The sequence below is a fragment of the Dermacentor silvarum genome, chromosome 3, assembly GCF_013339745.2.
Source record: "Dermacentor silvarum isolate Dsil-2018 chromosome 3, BIME_Dsil_1.4, whole genome shotgun sequence".
Classification (NCBI taxonomy): domain Eukaryota; kingdom Metazoa; phylum Arthropoda; class Arachnida; order Ixodida; family Ixodidae; genus Dermacentor; species Dermacentor silvarum.
The window spans coordinates 210,475,462-210,492,937 of NC_051156.1; the positions used below are offsets into that span (position 1 = coordinate 210,475,462).

At 48.3% G+C, this 17,476-nt stretch overlaps 2 protein-coding genes across 2 annotated transcripts; both read right to left on the reverse strand.

The window, feature by feature from the left end:
* Window positions 1-417: 417 nt before the first annotated feature.
* On the reverse strand, window positions 418-4,327 carry LOC119444191 (uncharacterized). Its single transcript, XM_037708633.2, has 5 exons — window positions 4,209-4,327; window positions 3,113-3,229; window positions 1,678-1,758; window positions 1,518-1,598; window positions 418-667 (listed from the first exon to the last, which is right to left on the reverse strand). The coding sequence occupies exons 1-5, from the start codon at window positions 4,325-4,327 to the stop codon at window positions 439-441; spliced, it is 627 nt and encodes a 208-aa protein (XP_037564561.2). The 3' UTR covers window positions 418-438.
* Window positions 4,328-6,234: 1,907 nt separating this feature from the next.
* LOC119445183 (uncharacterized) lies at window positions 6,235-16,180 on the reverse strand. The gene is made up of 7 exons (XM_037709507.2): window positions 16,123-16,180; window positions 14,195-14,322; window positions 13,357-13,506; window positions 11,522-11,832; window positions 10,323-10,500; window positions 7,224-8,192; window positions 6,235-6,636 (listed from the first exon to the last, which is right to left on the reverse strand). The coding sequence occupies exons 1-7, from the start codon at window positions 16,178-16,180 to the stop codon at window positions 6,235-6,237; spliced, it is 2,196 nt and encodes a 731-aa protein (XP_037565435.2).
* Window positions 16,181-17,476: the final 1,296 nt, after the last annotated feature.

Sequence of the window (17,476 nt, forward strand, 5' to 3'; positions counted from 1 at the left end):
CCAATAGAGTTTTCATGGCCATGCAGGTTGCATTTAGCGCATGCGCTGCTACGTCCTACCACGTCGGTGCCCTGTCATCTGAGGAGCTGTGAAAAGTGGGTCTCAAGATGATCGATGAATTTGCTGGAAAAAAAGATTATGGGGTTTCACGTGCCAAACCCACAATCTGATTATGAGGCACGCCGTAGTGGAGCACTCCGGAATAATTTGGACCACCTGGGGATCTATACCGTGCATCTAAATCTAAGTGCACGGGTGTCATCGCATTCCGCCCCCCTAGAAATGCAGCCGCCGTGGCTGGGATTCGATGCCAGGACCTCGTGCTTAGCAGCCGAACACTATAGCCACTAAGCAACCATGGCGGGTTGGCGAACTTGCTGAAACGAAATCTCAGTGTGCGCTACTGAAAATGGTCTCCACCGCTCGCTATCTATCGTTTTACGGCGTTGCTGTGGGCACGCGAAGCTTCAGCACTGGTTGCCCATATACCTCTACGACCTTGGTGAGAGCCATGACGCAGCCGAACATGATGATGACGTTCCAGGGCATGCGAGAGCAGATGGTGCTCCAGCAGAACATGCGGTGCGACCAGTAGTGCCTGCACGTCAGTCCCGGCACCATGCTCATCCCGACCACGGACAGCCCGAACAGGGGCCCCTCCAAGTAGCTGCACGATTACGCAATCGGAATATCAGCTTATCTATACACGACAACGAGCGCTACTACAAAGGCCTCCTAGAAAACACACTGGCAGGTAAACTATGCACATAGTTTAAAAAATTGTGGGGTTTTACGTGCCAAAACCACGCCGTAGTGGGGGACTCAGGAAATTTGGACCACCTGTAGTTCTTTAACGTGCACCTAAATCTAAGTATACATGGGCGTTTTCGCATTTCGCCCCCATGCACCTAGTTACTCATTCGGTTTAAGGCTGCGTGATTGATTACCCCTGTTTTATTGCTTTTAGAATCCGCAATTCGCCTAACGTTAGGTGATACAAATGTAGCTGTTTTGGAAGTACCACCTTCTATATATCGTGTTATCAAATAGTAAGAACAATTGTCTTGTTAAAGCTACGAGTTTTTCGACTCCGGAGATACCAACCCATCAGACGCCGCAATACCGCCTAGCAGGTAGGAGAAAAGATCACGAGGTTTGAACCTCCAGTCCTGCGGTGATCGTTCTGATTGAGTGCTAATTCGGTGTCTCTCTTTTATGTACCCCGTCTCCCATCGTAGGTTAAATTGTACAAAGAAGTACATGCTTATCACGTTAACCTATTATAGAATTTCTAGTTCTGGCATTCTTGTGCGGTAACTCATAAACAAGATTACCATTTGATGGGGTCATCGCAGGTTGAATCTAAAGATTTCACTGACGCAAATGTTTAATGCAACGTATGGTGTCTATAGGCCAAGGAATCGCAAAAATATGCCATTTTCATTAAGGCTAATGTGAAACTGCGCTTACAGAAAACATGATCGGAAGTGTGGTATGATGGGACGACGGAGGCCTACCTTTCAGGATGTCGGATGACGTAAGCCCCGTACGTGACTGGTACTCCGATCAGCCAGTAGATGAGCAGGGTCTCTCGCACCCTGATATGGACAACAACGACAGCAAGTCAAGAATGGACGTAGTGCCTAGTGCAAGATAAGAATATGCAACGCAACTCACGTGCGTCTTTTCATGGTGCGCAGGCGCACACCAGCGCAGTTGGACATGTCCGCGTGCGTCTGCTCCTCGATTTCATCGTCGCTGGAAAACGGTGAAAGAATTAGGAAAAAAACATGGACGTCATGAGGCCACATTCGGAAGCTACCGCTTAAAGTGTACATATTCAGAAGATAATTTTTAAGACTGTAGTTAAGTGCCTATGTTGCTTCTGTATCTGTTTCTATAACTTTTCTCTACAATCACTATCACTGTGACTTCCCCACTCATTTTACAATTATGTTACTTGTGTTATCTTGCATTTTTTTTTGCGGCCTTGGAACAATCCCGGGTTCCATTGAAAAGTGAAACTTTGACGATGCCCAGGCCCTTTACCCTGTGCCCTTGTCTTTGCTGCCTTTCTATGACTAACAGTAAATTACTACTTGCTACCGAAAGATAACTTTTGTTCAGAAAACATATCGATTAAGTTGCTCCAGAAATAGTTTATTCCACTCGACGTATGCCTTGTAGACGTGACAGAAACAGAACATAACAAAAACTTCCAACAAGCTTGGTGTTAAAACAAGCTTGTCATGCTTTATGGGTGGTGAAGAAAGACAACATTGTAACAACGGTTGCCGGTGAAAAGCGTTCACCTGAAAAACATAAACATTGTACACGTGTCGATATTGTTGAGGGCAGCAGCACGTCTCGCGCATTCAATCGTGAAGAGGCGCACACATACAAAGTTTACTACGAAATAGAAGGTATCACATTACAAATATTCAAAAGCAGCAATGAAGGGCAAATTAGTTATGCGGAAACCCGCTTAGCGGGGAAGGATCTTGAAAAGAAAAGTGTAATCCATCCGACTTTACCACAAAACTACAACGGAACCCCATAAGGGCTTCTGAGAAAGAAAGCTTCACAGTTCACAGCTGAAAAAAAAAAAAGGTAATTCAGGTACGGGTATCGAACCCGCGACCAACGTCTTTTCGGGACCGTCGATCTCCCATCTGAATTAAACAGGAGGCCACCAGATCGCACACGAAATAAATTATGGGATATCACGTGCCACAACCACGATCTGATTGTGAGGAACGCCGTATAGTGGGCGACCCCGGGTTAGTTTTGACCAGCTAGGGTTCTTTACCGTGCACCTAGTGCACGCAGGCCATTTTTTTTTTTTTTTGCATTTCGCCCCCATCTAAATGCGGACGCCGCAGCCAAGACTTAGAAGCAGATCACAGAACGTGTCCGAATTACTCGACAACTCGAAGCACAGGGACTCAGAATATAGCAACTAACTCTTGCGGAAGCCCGCAGTGGGAAAGATAGCTCACGAAAGGGATCATCCACCCAAGTGTAGCAATGACTGCAGCAACCAAAATGGCAACGCCTATAGCGACAGCAATTGCTACGATCTGGACATTGAAGGACAAGATTTGCGCCTTACGAGCTGACCAGGCTGGCACAGCAGACGTAAAGCCAGCAGATGAGGCAGCACGCGAGGGCCACGGGCAGAGCTACGGCCGCCCAGCTCCACCAGCTCACGGCACACTGGTCGTCGTCGCTGCACGAACGAGATAAACAAGGTTGCACCAACACGGCACTATATAGGGACTGTCGAAATGGTAAAGTCTGCCGAAGTTCTGGCAGTGCAGAGCCGTTACCGTTCTAAATTCCGAGCTCCCCCTTCTGCACTCGTTAGGCTACTTATTACTCACTACTTATTACTCATGAACAAACAATAAGCTCCCACGCGCTCTGATTGGAGCGTCGAGTCCCATTTACTGCTCAGTGCGTTTGTTCCCGTGTATCACTCCGCGTCTTTTAACTAGAGCACGCTGCTAGTGTCTCCAGGAACCCAGGGTGTTTCTCGGAGATAATTGGCAAGAAAAAAAGAAATTAAGGAGGTGTGCTAGCAGCATCGAGTGAGTTCCACATTTTTGCGTTTTAAATGCAAATACAGACCAGCAGTATCGCCATGATGTAGGGACGCCTTACTCGATGATACGGGATGGCCGGAGCAGATGGCATGGCAAGAAATCTGTGTATTGCGCTTTATGCTTATGCTGCAGTTTGAAAGAAACACGAAAAACGGTGCAGTTATTGGTACGATTGAAGCTTGTGGCCCGAACAAACAGTGCACTGCGGTTGTCCATCAAGAGCCTGTATATGCGGGAATCAGTTAACTTTAGCTTCCTTAAAAGCCTTTATATATTGATGAATGAAGATCAGAAAGTACGCAAGAGATTAACTTTTTTTTTAATTGTACAGTTATGGATGAGATATATCTAGGCTTCGTATAATCTGGTTGAAGGGTAATGAAAGAGGAACAACATTTGTTGCCGGTGGGAGCCAAACACACAACCATGGCATGACGCGTGTGGGTGCTCTACAAAGCTACGACGACGGCGGTTGATACCCACGTTCATGGGTATTTACGTATGCACGGTTGTATCCTATACTCCCGAGAGGCATTAGCCAGCGCCACTAGAGTCCAATAGCGCCAGTTTGGATAATTATTAAACCAAACTAGATACACGTACCAGCCGAGGTTGACCAGGACGGCGTTGCGCGCGGGCACCGTGTTGAAGCTTATGAGGTTCCCGAAAATGGCGGTGTACGCGGTGCCTGCAATAAACGCCGGCCTAACCGCCAGGATCATCCTGCGCCCGTCAGGATGACAATTGTAATTCGAGTAAAACGATACACACGAAAGAAATAGTTTCTTATGTAGGCATTCTTAATGTGTAGATATAAATTTTACTTGCCCTCGCAGACGTACGCACGATGAGACTTGCTCGTCCCCGGAGTCGACTGGAACCATAAAGATAATAGTAGGTTATTCATATACCGTATTAAGGAAGCAGGATAATAATGATCAGCGCAATAAGGTATAGTCGCATTATCTGCATCCTTCAAAGTGCAACGCAAGAAAAACGAGACCACTCCGACGAGACCACTGACGGGCTCGATAGTAATCAAATAGCAGCTATATAAAGCTAAGAAATTGATGCTGGAAAGCATCGAGAAAATAATTTTTGTAAGGTTATATTGTCGAACTGTAGCTGAGCGTATATTCACCAAATTTAGTTTTCACTGATAATCAATCAATTCTAATATCCACGAACAGTTCACCACCCGTAGTGGCCTTTCTTGGCATCACTGTTTGTTGGCTTTAAACAGTTACCGCTATGCTGATACATAAGAGAATATTCTGGGGACTTTTCAACGTTATTGACGGAACAAGACGTCGTGCTCCAAGTGAGGCGCCAGCTGAAGGAGCAGATTGCGACTAAGTGGGAAAAGTCTACTAAAAATTTCACTGACGATTACGATAGTCACTAATGCGAAATTAGAGCGCAGAGCGCAGTTGTATACGTGTTTTCATTTCGCGATATATTGGCTGGCGCGGACAGTCTGTCCCGTGCGGCACGTTGCAAACGGAGGTGTGGCGCAACTTCCTCGCTAATCTGGAGATCGCGACAGCCAGCACGTGGGTGACGCGTAGGCGCGATTCACAGCAGCCGCCGCCGCCACCAAGTCTACCACACGACGCACGCTACTCTGGAGCCATCTCGTAGGCGTCGTCACCGCACTACGCTTTTCTTCTCACGCTTTCGCCATACCCTCCTCCGCTTTCCGCCTCATGGTTCCGCTGCACCCTCCTCTCCGCTTTCCTCCTCGTGTCTTTCATCTCGCGCTGCGATCCGCGTTCGCTTTCATCTTTCGCTGTGCTCGTTCGCTGTTACGCCACCGCCACCGACGACGACGACGACGTTCGCAGCAGGAACGGCCGTGAGCTGCGCTCTAGAACTCGCTCTACCGTATGTGCCTAAAACAGGAGCAACATGGCACGATGCGGGTTGAGCCGTCTAACGTTTAAAAACCTTGTTTGGTGCGGTAGTTGCTGTGACGGTAGTCGCGCATTTAGTGGTAAGCGGGACAGAACCATTTCAACATAATCATCACGATAATCATCCTTTTCGTCACCCTATTTAGTTGATAGCCTATATACACTGTGGAACGAAGGTCTCTCCCAGCGATCTTCAAGTTTAAACTAGTCACTCCATTCAATCCGCAACCGCCGTCGACAGAATTTGCATTTTTCTGGTACCCATTACCCACTTATACCCCACTATGCGTGGGATAAGCCTATCCTGCAGACACAGTAATCAAAGCTGGGCCGTTTTAATCCAGCCAGTTGTAATCACAGGTGATGTCCTAGCGTACCACTCCTACACCAGTGCACGATGTGCACCATGTGTGTGCTCGCCTGGGCGTTATTGCGGCTTCTAAAGTATGCCGATCCTGGAGACAGTGCCACTTTGCAGCACCCACATGTCAACCGCAAAGTGCCGTTAGCAGAATATTTCAGTAGGTTTACTGGTAAGTCAATCGGTAACAATCATCCGCCTATGGTTTCTCCCTAATTCGTTTTACTTCAATATTCTCTCGACGCTACCGCTTAAGTGAAGTCGAAAAGGGTTGGGAATTGAGTTGCGTTTCCATAGACCTCTATAGCCGCTGAGACACCACGGAATAGGTCGCTGAGCTCTGAACGCGAAAAATTCAGCGGTGAGAATTCTCACGGAAGCTGGAGGCCGCGTCGCCCTGCACGTAGGGCTGCGAAGCGATGACGATGCGACGTCCGCTGGTGCTGTTCTCGTTGCGGCCGGCCCCCGCCGCCCTGCGCCATGCCGAGTCGCACATGATGGGCCTGGGCTTCGTCGGGCCGCCGTTCATGGTCGCCGCCATCGTGGTGTCGCGGTCCATCGAGGTCAGCGACCAGCGGCGGGTGGTCGGGCTCTCGCGCTGGCCTTGCGGGAGCGACTGCAACGACGCTTTGCTACGCGCCGCCTTGAGGACGCCGCGAACCTCGAAGAGACGCTCGGAGCGGGAGTCCGCGGTAGAGGGGACCTTCTGCAGCTGGTTCAATTCAATGGCCGTTTGCATGTGGAGGCCCTGAAACATCTAGGAGGAGGAAAACGCAAGAAAGAATCACGCTGTGAGCACTTATACGGTGATTCAAAACAGGAGTCGCATGTATAAGATGGAGAGGTCGTCAACCCAGAGCCAGAGTGCCTCGTATCTGCCGCTTCTTGCGCTTATGATGAAACGAATCAGGAGGCGTCGTGTCGCCAGGGGTCGAGGGAGAGAATTCGACGTCAAGACATCACGCCACATTTTATCTCATCGTGAACACAAGAAGCTGTTGAGCAGCTGAAAACATCACCGGAAATCAAAGCACGCTGAAGACACACCTCGATATGAAGTTCACGTCGTTGAACCGCAACGAAGAAGAAAAGGAATGGACGAGAGATAAGTGGTTGCTGAGGCAAGGGGATGGGGACATCTCACGCCACAGCCACAATGTATATAGCTCAAGGTTTACACCACTCATCAGCTATACTGCAACAGGTCCCATTAACTCTCTTCATTCCCAAGTGGTTTCCTCCGAAAGAGTGACTGAGCTCCACGTTACTATAGCTTTCCTGATTCCACAAAAGCCCGTGCATTAATTCGGCAAGGCGCGACCCACGGCTACTATAGAACAGTACCTGCAGTAGCTTCCAACCCGACGCATCCGCCTCGATCTGGGACTCGGGGCTTAGGGCAGTGCCCCGCTTGACGACGCCTCTGCTGTTCTCGGTTGCGATGGATGGCGGCGAAAGCTGTTGCTGCTCCTCGGCCGCGCTCTTCATCGTCGTCGACTCGGTCGACCTGGCGAGTGACGACGCGGCCCCCGCTTCTTCATCGTGCAGCAGAAGCCGTGAAACCGGACCACCCATCATGTGCGACGCCCAGGCCGCGTAACTGTCCACGCTGCATTCGCCGCCCGCCGCGACGGGCGCCGTGTTCCACACGTCGACGACGGCTTGCGGAGACGACGACATCGAGCTGCGGGAGGACAACGAAAACGGGGACGTCGACGGCGTGATCGGTGACGTCGACGTCGCGAACGCACTCAGCGTCTGCTGCAGTTGCATCTCTAGTGGCGGCGACTCTCCGCCCGGCGAATGAGAGGCGACGTCTTCGGCAGCCGCCGGTTCGACCGGGTGTCCGCTACCTCGCCGCTCGTTGTCCGCAGGAAGTGTCGTCGTATGTTGGACCACTGAGAGTTCGATGACTGTCTCGTCCACGTGTTTGATCGACGCCTTGTTTGCCGGTTCGCACTTTGCTTTCTTCGAAGATTCGGACGACGGCGTGCTCGAAACTTTGTCTGGCAGTTCGACCGTACGGACGACGTTCGCACGCGAATCCAGCTGCCTGTTCTTTGGTATCACCGCTGCGGGATTAGGAGACTTCACCAGATTTATCGTGGTGGCGGTTGTCTTGCGCTGTGACTGACTCCCTGGCTCCGGTTCTTTACCCTTTGAGCTGCTCCCTTTGAGTATGGACGAAGGCTGCGTTTTCTGAGGCGCGAACGAGCGTATGGTGCGAATCGGAAGCCTGCAGGCCCACACTCCGGCGTCCGATGTGCGGTCGAACGGGTCGAACGAAGTCTTCCGCGGTTGCTTCTTTGCAGCCTGCGCTCCCGAGTTGATTGAGACCGAGAGAAAAGTATCCGTTAATCTCGCTGCCTATGAACGTGAACAGGCAACTCAATCGGGCTATGTGTACGATTCCATGGTAACGGGCAGCGCACAATTGACGGGGACACAGAACCAACAAAACACGAGCGCACGTGTTTCGTCAATGGAGCGCGTTTACAACGTGCCACAGTGCTCCGTAAGTAAGCAAGTTATTTTGCGGAAATCGGCAAAGCAGAGACTATTTCATGAAAGGGAAGCTTCCCCGTTTTATAATGAAAATACCTTGAAGCTACAAACGAAATCCGCATAGCTTCCTCGGAAAGAAGCCTTCACAGTTGAATTTGACCAGGTTCCGAATTCGTCGCAGATTTCCGCCTTTAATGAAAGAAAAGAAGATTCCGCAAAACTGATTCGCCATTTATCTTTAACGATAAGAGTGGACTGAGCAAGTTGCTGTTGATTTATATCTAAATGTTTAGCGCATCAACCAACAAAGATGGTGGAAAAATACAAACGACGCAGGGAAGCGCTCGTGTTGCGTTTTCTTCCCTACGTCTATGTCTGCTTGTGCGCAAAATGTTTCTACCCTTTTAATGCATTAAATCCACCCGTTACGGTGGCTAAGTGGCTGTGGCATTCTACTGTGGAACTTAGAGGTCGTGCGTTCGAGACCCGGCCGGGGAGGTTTAATTCCAGAGGGGTGGTAATTCAAAAGCGCTGTGATTTACTTGAATCTATAAGAAGAACGTTAAGGAACCCCAAATGGCCGAAATTCTTCCCGAGACCCTGCTGTGCGGTCTCTCACATGTGCCTAAGTGTTGCTTTTAGGAGGCTTCGATTTGCTGCTCATCAACCAATCAACGCGTTGTCCCACCGGCTTTTGTGGTGGGACACACGTGTCGCGTCACAAAAGTACGAAATCGTTGTAAACTATAGAAATAACTACATTTATGGAGAAGGAAACACGTCCTCACATAGATGGCGCCGTCTCTCTGGGCGTTCGCACGAACCCGATAAAAAACGGATCGAGTCGGCTTTTCGGGCTCAGATTTAGCTGTCGTGTTAATGTAAACATTAATTAGCCGGTAGGGCTGAGCGAGCGTCAAATAAACTGAAACTGAACTGAAACTGAACTAAATTGAATCGGGTTGTGTCAGCTCGATCGTACGCGCAAGCTCTATAACGTGGTGGTGCAAGACAGGACTTATCACGTCATCGTCGTGTACGCGTTGTCAAGCTCTTGGTGTCATCGACCATCATTTGTTTGAGTGTCCTGAATTTGACGCAGAACGGAAAGCATTAAAAGAATGGAATGAAGAGCAAGATGTCTCCACACTCAAGCGCAAGTGACATTTTGTTCCCGTGGAAACACCTGACATTTAGGAGAGAGGTTGTTCGACTACTGCTATAGTTCATCCGTGAAACAGTGTGAATAGCGAGTCGTGTGAGTTGAACAAAAACAAATTACGCGCATTCTGTTGCGCTCCGTGTAAAGGTCTTTGTGATACCAGGTGCTGTGATGTTCCTAGATGGAATGGCGACGTGCTTCAGGCCCCATCGCGTTTTATAGGTGGCGCTCGGGTGTAGCAACGTAAAAAAAAGATAGGTGAGAAATTAAAATAAAAAAAGAGCTTGGTGTCGCAACCCCCACCACCCCGTTTCAAAGGGGACGCTCATTTAGCATCAATCCATCCATGCCGGTAACTTTTGCAGGGCTAGTTCCACCCGCAGCAAGCAACACTTTTCCTCCTCCTCCTCCTCCTCCTCTCAGCCTGACCGACATGCAACGTGCGAAGGGACCGGGTCGGCGGTTCCAAGCCAGCAGCGATGAACGAGACGATCTGTGTGTTCTCTTGCCTCGCCGCAGACTGCAGCAGCAATCTCTATACACCACACGAGCTATGGCGTCGGGTTGTCCGATTCCGACTTCAGACTCGACCTGCTCTTGCCGAATTCATGTACATGTATCATCTGTATGCGTCAGCAGTTCGGGGCTATAGTTTACGACAGCATGTATAACCAGATAGCCTAAACAAGCACACGTACACATCGGTATTTATAAGAAGGGCTACCGACTATAGATGCATGGCCAAGCGATAAGGCGCGAGGAATGGCGGTCGTTACCTTTTTCTGCGCCTCGAAGCCCGGTTCTTTGAGCCACTCGGGGTGCAGCTTGTACTGGCGCACGAGCGAACTGCTGTGCGACGCGTCGCTGGCCATCGTCATGTCGCTGGCCATGGACACTCTGCGAGCTCGCCGTGTGTTACCGCCGGCGGCCACTCGACGCAGCCGCCGCTGGCGCCTGCACATTCAAAGCGGACAAACAGGAGAAGTGAAACACTTAGGTGAAAGCTCTTTCCCTCGACGTTCGGCTTTGTATCTGAACAATCGTGTATCTGAACACATATCCGAACGTGTATCTGAACAAATATAGCAAAGCTAAATTCTATAGTGACCTTATGGAAATTTATAACTGGACTCTCCAGTTGTTCTTAATATAGAAAACGGAAATTCAGGAAGAAAATCAGCAGTTACGTCGCACATTGAGCAACTTTAGGAAAGAAATTAACTGACACGCCGATGCCTTAACTGACACGCCGATGCCTATATAGAAGTACCTTTCAGGTATATATATTTATCAAAACTGGTGCCGGTATCTAAAGTTCTCCGAATTAAACAGTGCAGTCCATTGTTAAACGAAACATTCTAATATGTGTGGTTTACATTGCTGGCACGGTACCTGCAAGTACCGGCTGAAGCGACGTCAGTGCACTGCAAAGGTGTGTGCTAACGCTGCCGGTCAGTTGCTATAGTTTGATGGCTATATAGCACTGCGCTGCTAGAAGCACGAGGTTGTGGGATCGACCCCGGCCGCAGCCCCCCCGCATTCCGATGGGTGCGAAACGCAACAGTGCTCGTGCGCGGTGCATTGAGTGCACGTTAAGTAACCTCAGCTGATCAAAATTAATACGAATTCTCCCACTGCGGCGTGCCTCATAATGAAATCATGGTTTTGACAAGTAAAGCCCGATAATTTAATTTAGTTTCCGCACTTGCGACATGTGTGCTCAGTAAGCAATTACGAAGTCATTTTGGAACTTTTATTTAACGGATAAAAGTTATTTCTGATTTGATTTGATTTGTTTATTTGTTTACATCAGGATGATGCGGGATGGCCCAGGCAAAAAGCGACAAATTCGCTTGAAGAAAACCTGAGCCCCCTTGTACATGGCAAACAGCAAAGTGCGAATGCTCAAATATTTCTAGACAACAACAACAAAGCAATAAAGCCTGTTGGAAAAAAAAAGATAAACGCGGTGTACCGCACGTCCTTGATGAAGTTCTCCGTCGAGCTGCTGGTGGGCGCACGCAGGCCGCTCCGCTGGTCGGCCGTGATGATCTCCCGCTGCACGACGGCGAAGAATCGCTCGATGAGGACGGTGCCGAAGACGACGATGAACGAGCTCGGCAGGAACAGGCTCAGCGCCAGCACCACCAGCTGCAGGCTCAGGAAGAGCGGCTGCATACGCAGCGCGAATTGCTGCAGCGCGTAGAGGCACGCGCGCGCGAACAGAGTCGTCTCGTCTCCCACGATGGCGATGGCGAACAGCAGCCACGCGGCCAGGACGCGGGGCTGCGGTCAGAGAAGACGTTGTAGTTGATGAAGGTGTTGTTGATGATGACGTGCATTATGACATTGTTCAGATAAAGCACTTCTGCGAAAAGTATGGTGGCTAGCGAAACACGAAGGACGGAAAAAGGATAGGAGAGAGCATTAGGTCATGCACGCAGTCAGGCTTGGCAAGCGAGCGCTCTGTGAAGCCAGTCCCTTTGCTCAGCGGCAGCCCAACACGTGACCTCTTGCGTCGAGATCACGCAGCAAGAATCGAGATTTGCTGAGACGTTTGGTTCCCAGTAGCTATGCCAGTAGTTTTTATTCGGTGCGCGCTTGTTGGGCTGCCCTGCCGTGGCTCTGCCTGAAGAGCGGGGAACACTAAAACTAACCGCACACTTTGACGTGCGATCACGTGTTGGGCCGACAGGTTTGGCTTCAGTCGTGTTGCGCGATGCTCCCTCCTAGCTTTTTCTTCCTCCATGTAGCGAAAGCACGATATTGATGACGTTGTTGATGCGGCTGTTGCTGCTGCTGCTGATGATAATGTTGATAGCGATGATGATGTTACAGATGATTTTGTTGTTCGAACAAACGGCTTTTGTCAGCGCGGGCGACAGACGATTCAAATCTTATCCGCGTGTCGCAATGGCGTTGGCGAGCGAAGCACATCGGCCACTCAAAATTTTATATCGATGTCGATGGTGGCGCCACAGCCTGACTTCGTATCAAACGGCGCCCAAGCATCGCGATCTCACTCGTACGTGGCATCAGAAACTGAACCGCTTTAAGAGAGCGCCTCTATATAAATTATCGTGCTGAGATTGCGCAAGATGCCTGATTCAGACCAGCTGCATGTTCATAAATATGGTATGTCTGGTAATATCGTACAGACGATATAACCAGGCAAGGGCACTCGCTGCTTGGATCGCTGATTTGAACCGCATTTTCTTGTAAGCAACTTTTGAAAGCTTTTCCTCAAGGATCAATATTGTCTAGCTGAGAAGGCTCATTTCAGTCTAGAGCTCATGTGCCTTTTTTTTTTCTTTTTCGTATTTTGTTATTGCTATATATTTCTTATTTCGCGTATAATGTAAGTGACTGATCGATCTCTCAATGTCTTCGTGACTTCGCGAATGCAAAAACACTCGTGCAAATTAATGAGGAACCTCAGGTCCCTTGCAAAAAGGATGTTTCAGATTCAATGGCATCTCAACAGAAAGTATATTGAGAACGCAGAAACTCAACGGAAACACAGCAGTATCCACAGCTCTTGTAAAGAGCAGCCAAAATTGACTCGGAGCCCTCCCCTAGGCGTCACTCATAGTCGCAGTGTTACTTTAGGCCTCGGTTAACACTCGTTAATCAACGAGCAACTGCTAGGTCACGCAACCTGAGAAGGAGATTCATTTGGATAATGCGCCAAGTTGAAAGTTCAGATAGACATAGCACCAATTGTTTCGAGGCAATAACGTCCACAAGGAATTCCAGAGCACACGCTAGCTGACAAAACTAGGAATCATCGGTCTCTGAACGCAAGCTCACGCCGAGAAATTCCGCGGCCACTTGGTCCACGGCGAAGATGCCCGCCAGCGGCAGTATGACCAGTGGCAACATGGCCGCGACTGCAGGTGGCAACAGGCGCCCCGTGAGGAACACCAGTGTCAACAGGACGCAGTAGATGCCTACGCCTTCCTGCAAACCCGACACGTCTTGCATTAGTCAGGTAAGGGTCACGTGTATACCGTAATTTATTCTTACGCCGGTTCAGTGCTGGGGCAATGAGTTAAAATTTCTTTCTTAAAAGGTTTATGCCAGTACAGGCATAAATGTGAAAACGGCGCAACGTCTCTGCTCTTGTCGATCGCAACGGTTTAATCGCATTCTGCAGCGCTTATAAAGGTACTTTTCTCTCTTGTGAAGATATACAATCGGTATGGTACGCTTCATCAGTGTTTTGTAACAGTGGTATAAAGTATACTGTATGCATCCATAGTTTATGTGGACTTTGTTGTTAGTCCTGTAGCTCCCAAATCTCTACATATCCACCCCCTGCCTTTCTATGTCGTCTTCACCGAGGTCCTTGGGATATTGGGATAAAGGTATACTAAAGGGAACACTAAACCTCCATTGGCGCGAACCTTCAGTTAGTCAGCGGTGTTCTCGTTTCCTATCTGTCGTCCCTTTGTAACGTTATGTTGGCCTAACCTGTTGAACTTCAAACATGGGTTTATAAAATTTGCATCGTTAAAATTTTCAACTTATCGTACACGAAAGTCGGGTAGCGTTCCAATATTTGTGCACAAGCTTAATAATGTTCACAGTTCAGCAAGCGTTGCCTTCGACTGTCTCACGCTCTGTCAAACGCTGCAATTCATCTTACCGCATTGCCGAAGACGAACGGCAGCAGGTAGACAGGCATCAGGAATTCGAGAAGTGCTGTGAACCTGCGCTCCCGACTTCGGCTCTCCCCATCCTGCGTCCTTGAGGATGTCTTCTTTGCCAACTCGGCTGAGGTGACAATAAAATATAGACGATGAGTGTTTCGTTAGGCTGTATAAACAACAATATCGGCCCTAGCAATATGACTACAGCCAACATGTCATGTTAAAGTTTAACATGTTCCAGCGCCTTCGAGCTATCGATCAATTTGCCTCGGCGACTCCATTATGTTTGTCTCATAGTGCCATAAAACCGGGAACGCTAGAAAAGAGCGGACTATCGGTCTCTCCGAGGAAACCATTTGAAGTTTATTTTGTATAAACGTGCTGCATTCAAGTGACTGTAGGGCCTTTACGTTTCAGAGATACGAGTTGCACGCCGGAGTTGAGAACTGCTTGCACTGTGCAGTTCTCTCTTGCTCGGGGTCCCCATTATGGACCCTTTAAGACGTCGCAGGTCAGGCCTTCCAAAACCTGAGGTTATCAAGGATAGCGTTAGGAACGGGGCAGGATATGGAAGCTATTGCCGCTTACGCCGTGTGTCGTGACAGCAGATGCTCACCTCCGCGTCGCAGTAAAGTACTGGACGAGCTCCATGCTACTTTGCATCTTTGATCGGAGGTCGGCGGATCGGCGGATTAAGCACAACGTCGCCGGTGAACACCTTTATAACGAAGTGCTCGGGGCCTCCGAAATCATTCGTAATGCAGGTCACTTCGTTATAAAGGTCACGCACCACACAGCTCACAATATAACTAGGACAGAATTCATTCGCTATACAGGTCATTTCTTCGTAGAGGAGTTTGTTGTAGAGGCGTTCGACTTTATTTGTGCCAGTATTCGCAGCGCGCGCCGTATATGACGATCAACTCAGAAAAATTAACTCATTCAATCTTTACAGCTGGGCTATAACATAAAGGAATCCTGCACCAGCCAGATGGCGCTGCTACTCTTTCATTTATTACACGTATACGTCGCTGAAACACACCGCTGGGGCTGCGAAGAAATGGAACGTCATCCCGGACGACGATAAAAGCGTCGTCCATGTTTCATCGCTCACCGCACTTTGTTGCGGCGAGCTCCACACATCGCAATACTCAAGCTTGGGAACGCACACTCGGCTGCAAAAGTTTACGGACCGCGCGATCCGAGAAAAAGTAGAATATAGGCCTATCTGCAGCCTCGGAACGCAGCCTGCAGTATTTCTTTCAGCCTGCACACGGTACACGCGTACAACGTGGTGTTGTGCGGTTGTACTGGCTACGGTCGCAAACTGTACGGAAATTCAATGCGCTCTATTTTTTTTTTTCATATCCCACGATCCATAAGCTTTTGCAGCCAGGTGTATGTGCTTGTTCGTTAAAATGGAACCAAACATAATTGTAGCATCAAAGTCAGGTTAGACTTGCAGGCTTAACAAGTGAAAACAGCTTAGACTGGACAAAAGACGGTACACACAAGACAAGCGCTTGTTCTGTGTCTATACTTTCTGTTCAGTTTAAGGTGCGTTCTTAAACCAGCAAGCATGAAACAAGTATTCCAGCAATAAGTTCTATAAAGTCAGGTTAGTTTTACAACATCTTACAGGTCTGGGGCACTGATATGCCTCATTATAAGTGATCGCAGCAGTCGTGGCGAATGATCTTACAGGTCTGGGGCACTGATATGCCTCATTATAAGTGATCGCAGCAGTCGTGGCGAATGATAATCGCATCTTTCCAGTCATACTTCTGCTAGCTATAGTGTGTGTGTTCTAGCACTGCTGGCATCTGTTAAATGCCTTCGTGCAAGGTGCCCACAGGGAAATGTCAAGGCATGCAGGGTCGCCCTCTATATAGCAAGGACGCTGATGGATAAAGGAAGTCCTTACCGCCAAAGTAGTGTTCGCTGCTCTGAGGCTGAGATTGTGGGGCGCCGGAGGTGGACATCGCCAACGCAGCTGACTTGAGTCGGGCGAGTAGTCGGGAAAATAATGGTGCCCTCTCTGGCGGAACGAGCTGCGATGTGCTTGCAAAATAAAGGAATTGCGATTCGGCGAACGCCACCGCGTGAGCCGAACGCTGCGTGGACACGTTCTCCTTAGTCTTTTCCTTCTTCCTCACGCTCTTGACACGCGCTGACAAGTGGATCCGGTATTGAATGCAGACTAAAAGACAACCCCATAATTTGTTGTAAACTGAACAGGATAAAAAAATGGCATAAATAGACCGTGTGCGATAATTCCGTACGTGCTACGCAGTCCTGCAGTCGCGAAAGTAGTTTGCAAATAGCCCTTTCCTTGTTGAAAGTTCCAAGCGAGGCCACTTTAACGCATAAAGCTACCCGACTTCGTAAAATATTAAATTTAATAAAGTTCATTTGCTGTAGAATTGACGTTGTTTCAAAAGAAGAAATTTCAGAATGTTTAGTACAGATTTTAAATAAAGCCGATGTGTCATTACATTGCCTGAATGATAATCACATTATTGCAAACAGTCATCGTGAGATGAGTTCTGGTCCAATTTTTATGAGTTACTTTATGGGTAGTCAGAGAATACCCGCGACAATTTCTGAGCACTTCGGAATTCCAATTTGTTAAGCACACGTCCTAAAGATAAAATAAATATAACAGCTTCATTGAACTTGAGAGACCCACAAGGAAGGCAGAGAAAGGCAAATGAAATGTATAGGGAGGTTAAACTTAAAATTGTGTGCTATATTTTTTTAATCTTTATTTTTGCATTTTGAAATAATGATTATTTGTTGTTTCTGCTATTATTGCTTTTATTTTAACAGATAATTTCACCTTCTATGGCAGTTATACCATAGAAATTCTGAAATATTATTTTTCATTATAACTTGGAATAAGCTACCCATTTCTTGGACGATACCCCATAGGGTAGGAACCACATGATCGACAGGGAAGAGCAACAACAACGACCCCCATCAGGGGTATCCGTGACATATTGGAAAAGATTCAACATCATCTAGGGAACTGGACTAACTTGTTACCCTACGTGTGGGAAAGGGAATAAAAGCATATCGGGGTGAAAATAAATATACAGGGTGTCCCAGCTATCATGCAGCACGATTTAAAAAACGAGGAATGGTGTTACGCGAAGCAAACCTAGTGCGTATTGTTTCCAGTACAGTGGAGTAGCCGCCAGTAATTTTTTCGTTACTGATATTTAATTAGGTAATTGTAATTAATTATCTAACTCAAGAAGTACTGTCCTAATTATCAA

Excerpts from the sequence above, each read along its gene's own strand:
- LOC119444191 (XM_037708633.2), bottom strand. The coding sequence starts at position 4,327 with ATGATCCTGGCGGTTAGGCCGGCGTTTATTGCAGGCACCGCGTACACC. Across the intron at positions 3,230-4,208 it reads GTCCTGGTCAACCTCGGCTG|CGACGACGACCAGTGTGCCG; the intron begins GTACGTGTATCT and ends TCGTTCGTGCAG. Across the intron at positions 1,599-1,677 it reads CGCACCATGAAAAGACGCAC|GGTGCGAGAGACCCTGCTCA; the intron begins GTGAGTTGCGTT and ends TGTCCATATCAG.
- LOC119445183 (XM_037709507.2), bottom strand. The coding sequence starts at position 16,180 with ATGTCCACCTCCGGCGCCCCACAATCTCAGCCTCAGAGCAGCGAACAC. Across the intron at positions 14,323-16,122 it reads CAGCGAACACTACTTTGGCG|CCGAGTTGGCAAAGAAGACA; the intron begins GTAAGGACTTCC and ends TTGTCACCTCAG. Across the intron at positions 10,501-11,521 it reads AACTTCATCAAGGACGTGCG|GCGCCAGCGGCGGCTGCGTC; the intron begins GTACACCGCGTT and ends TTGAATGTGCAG.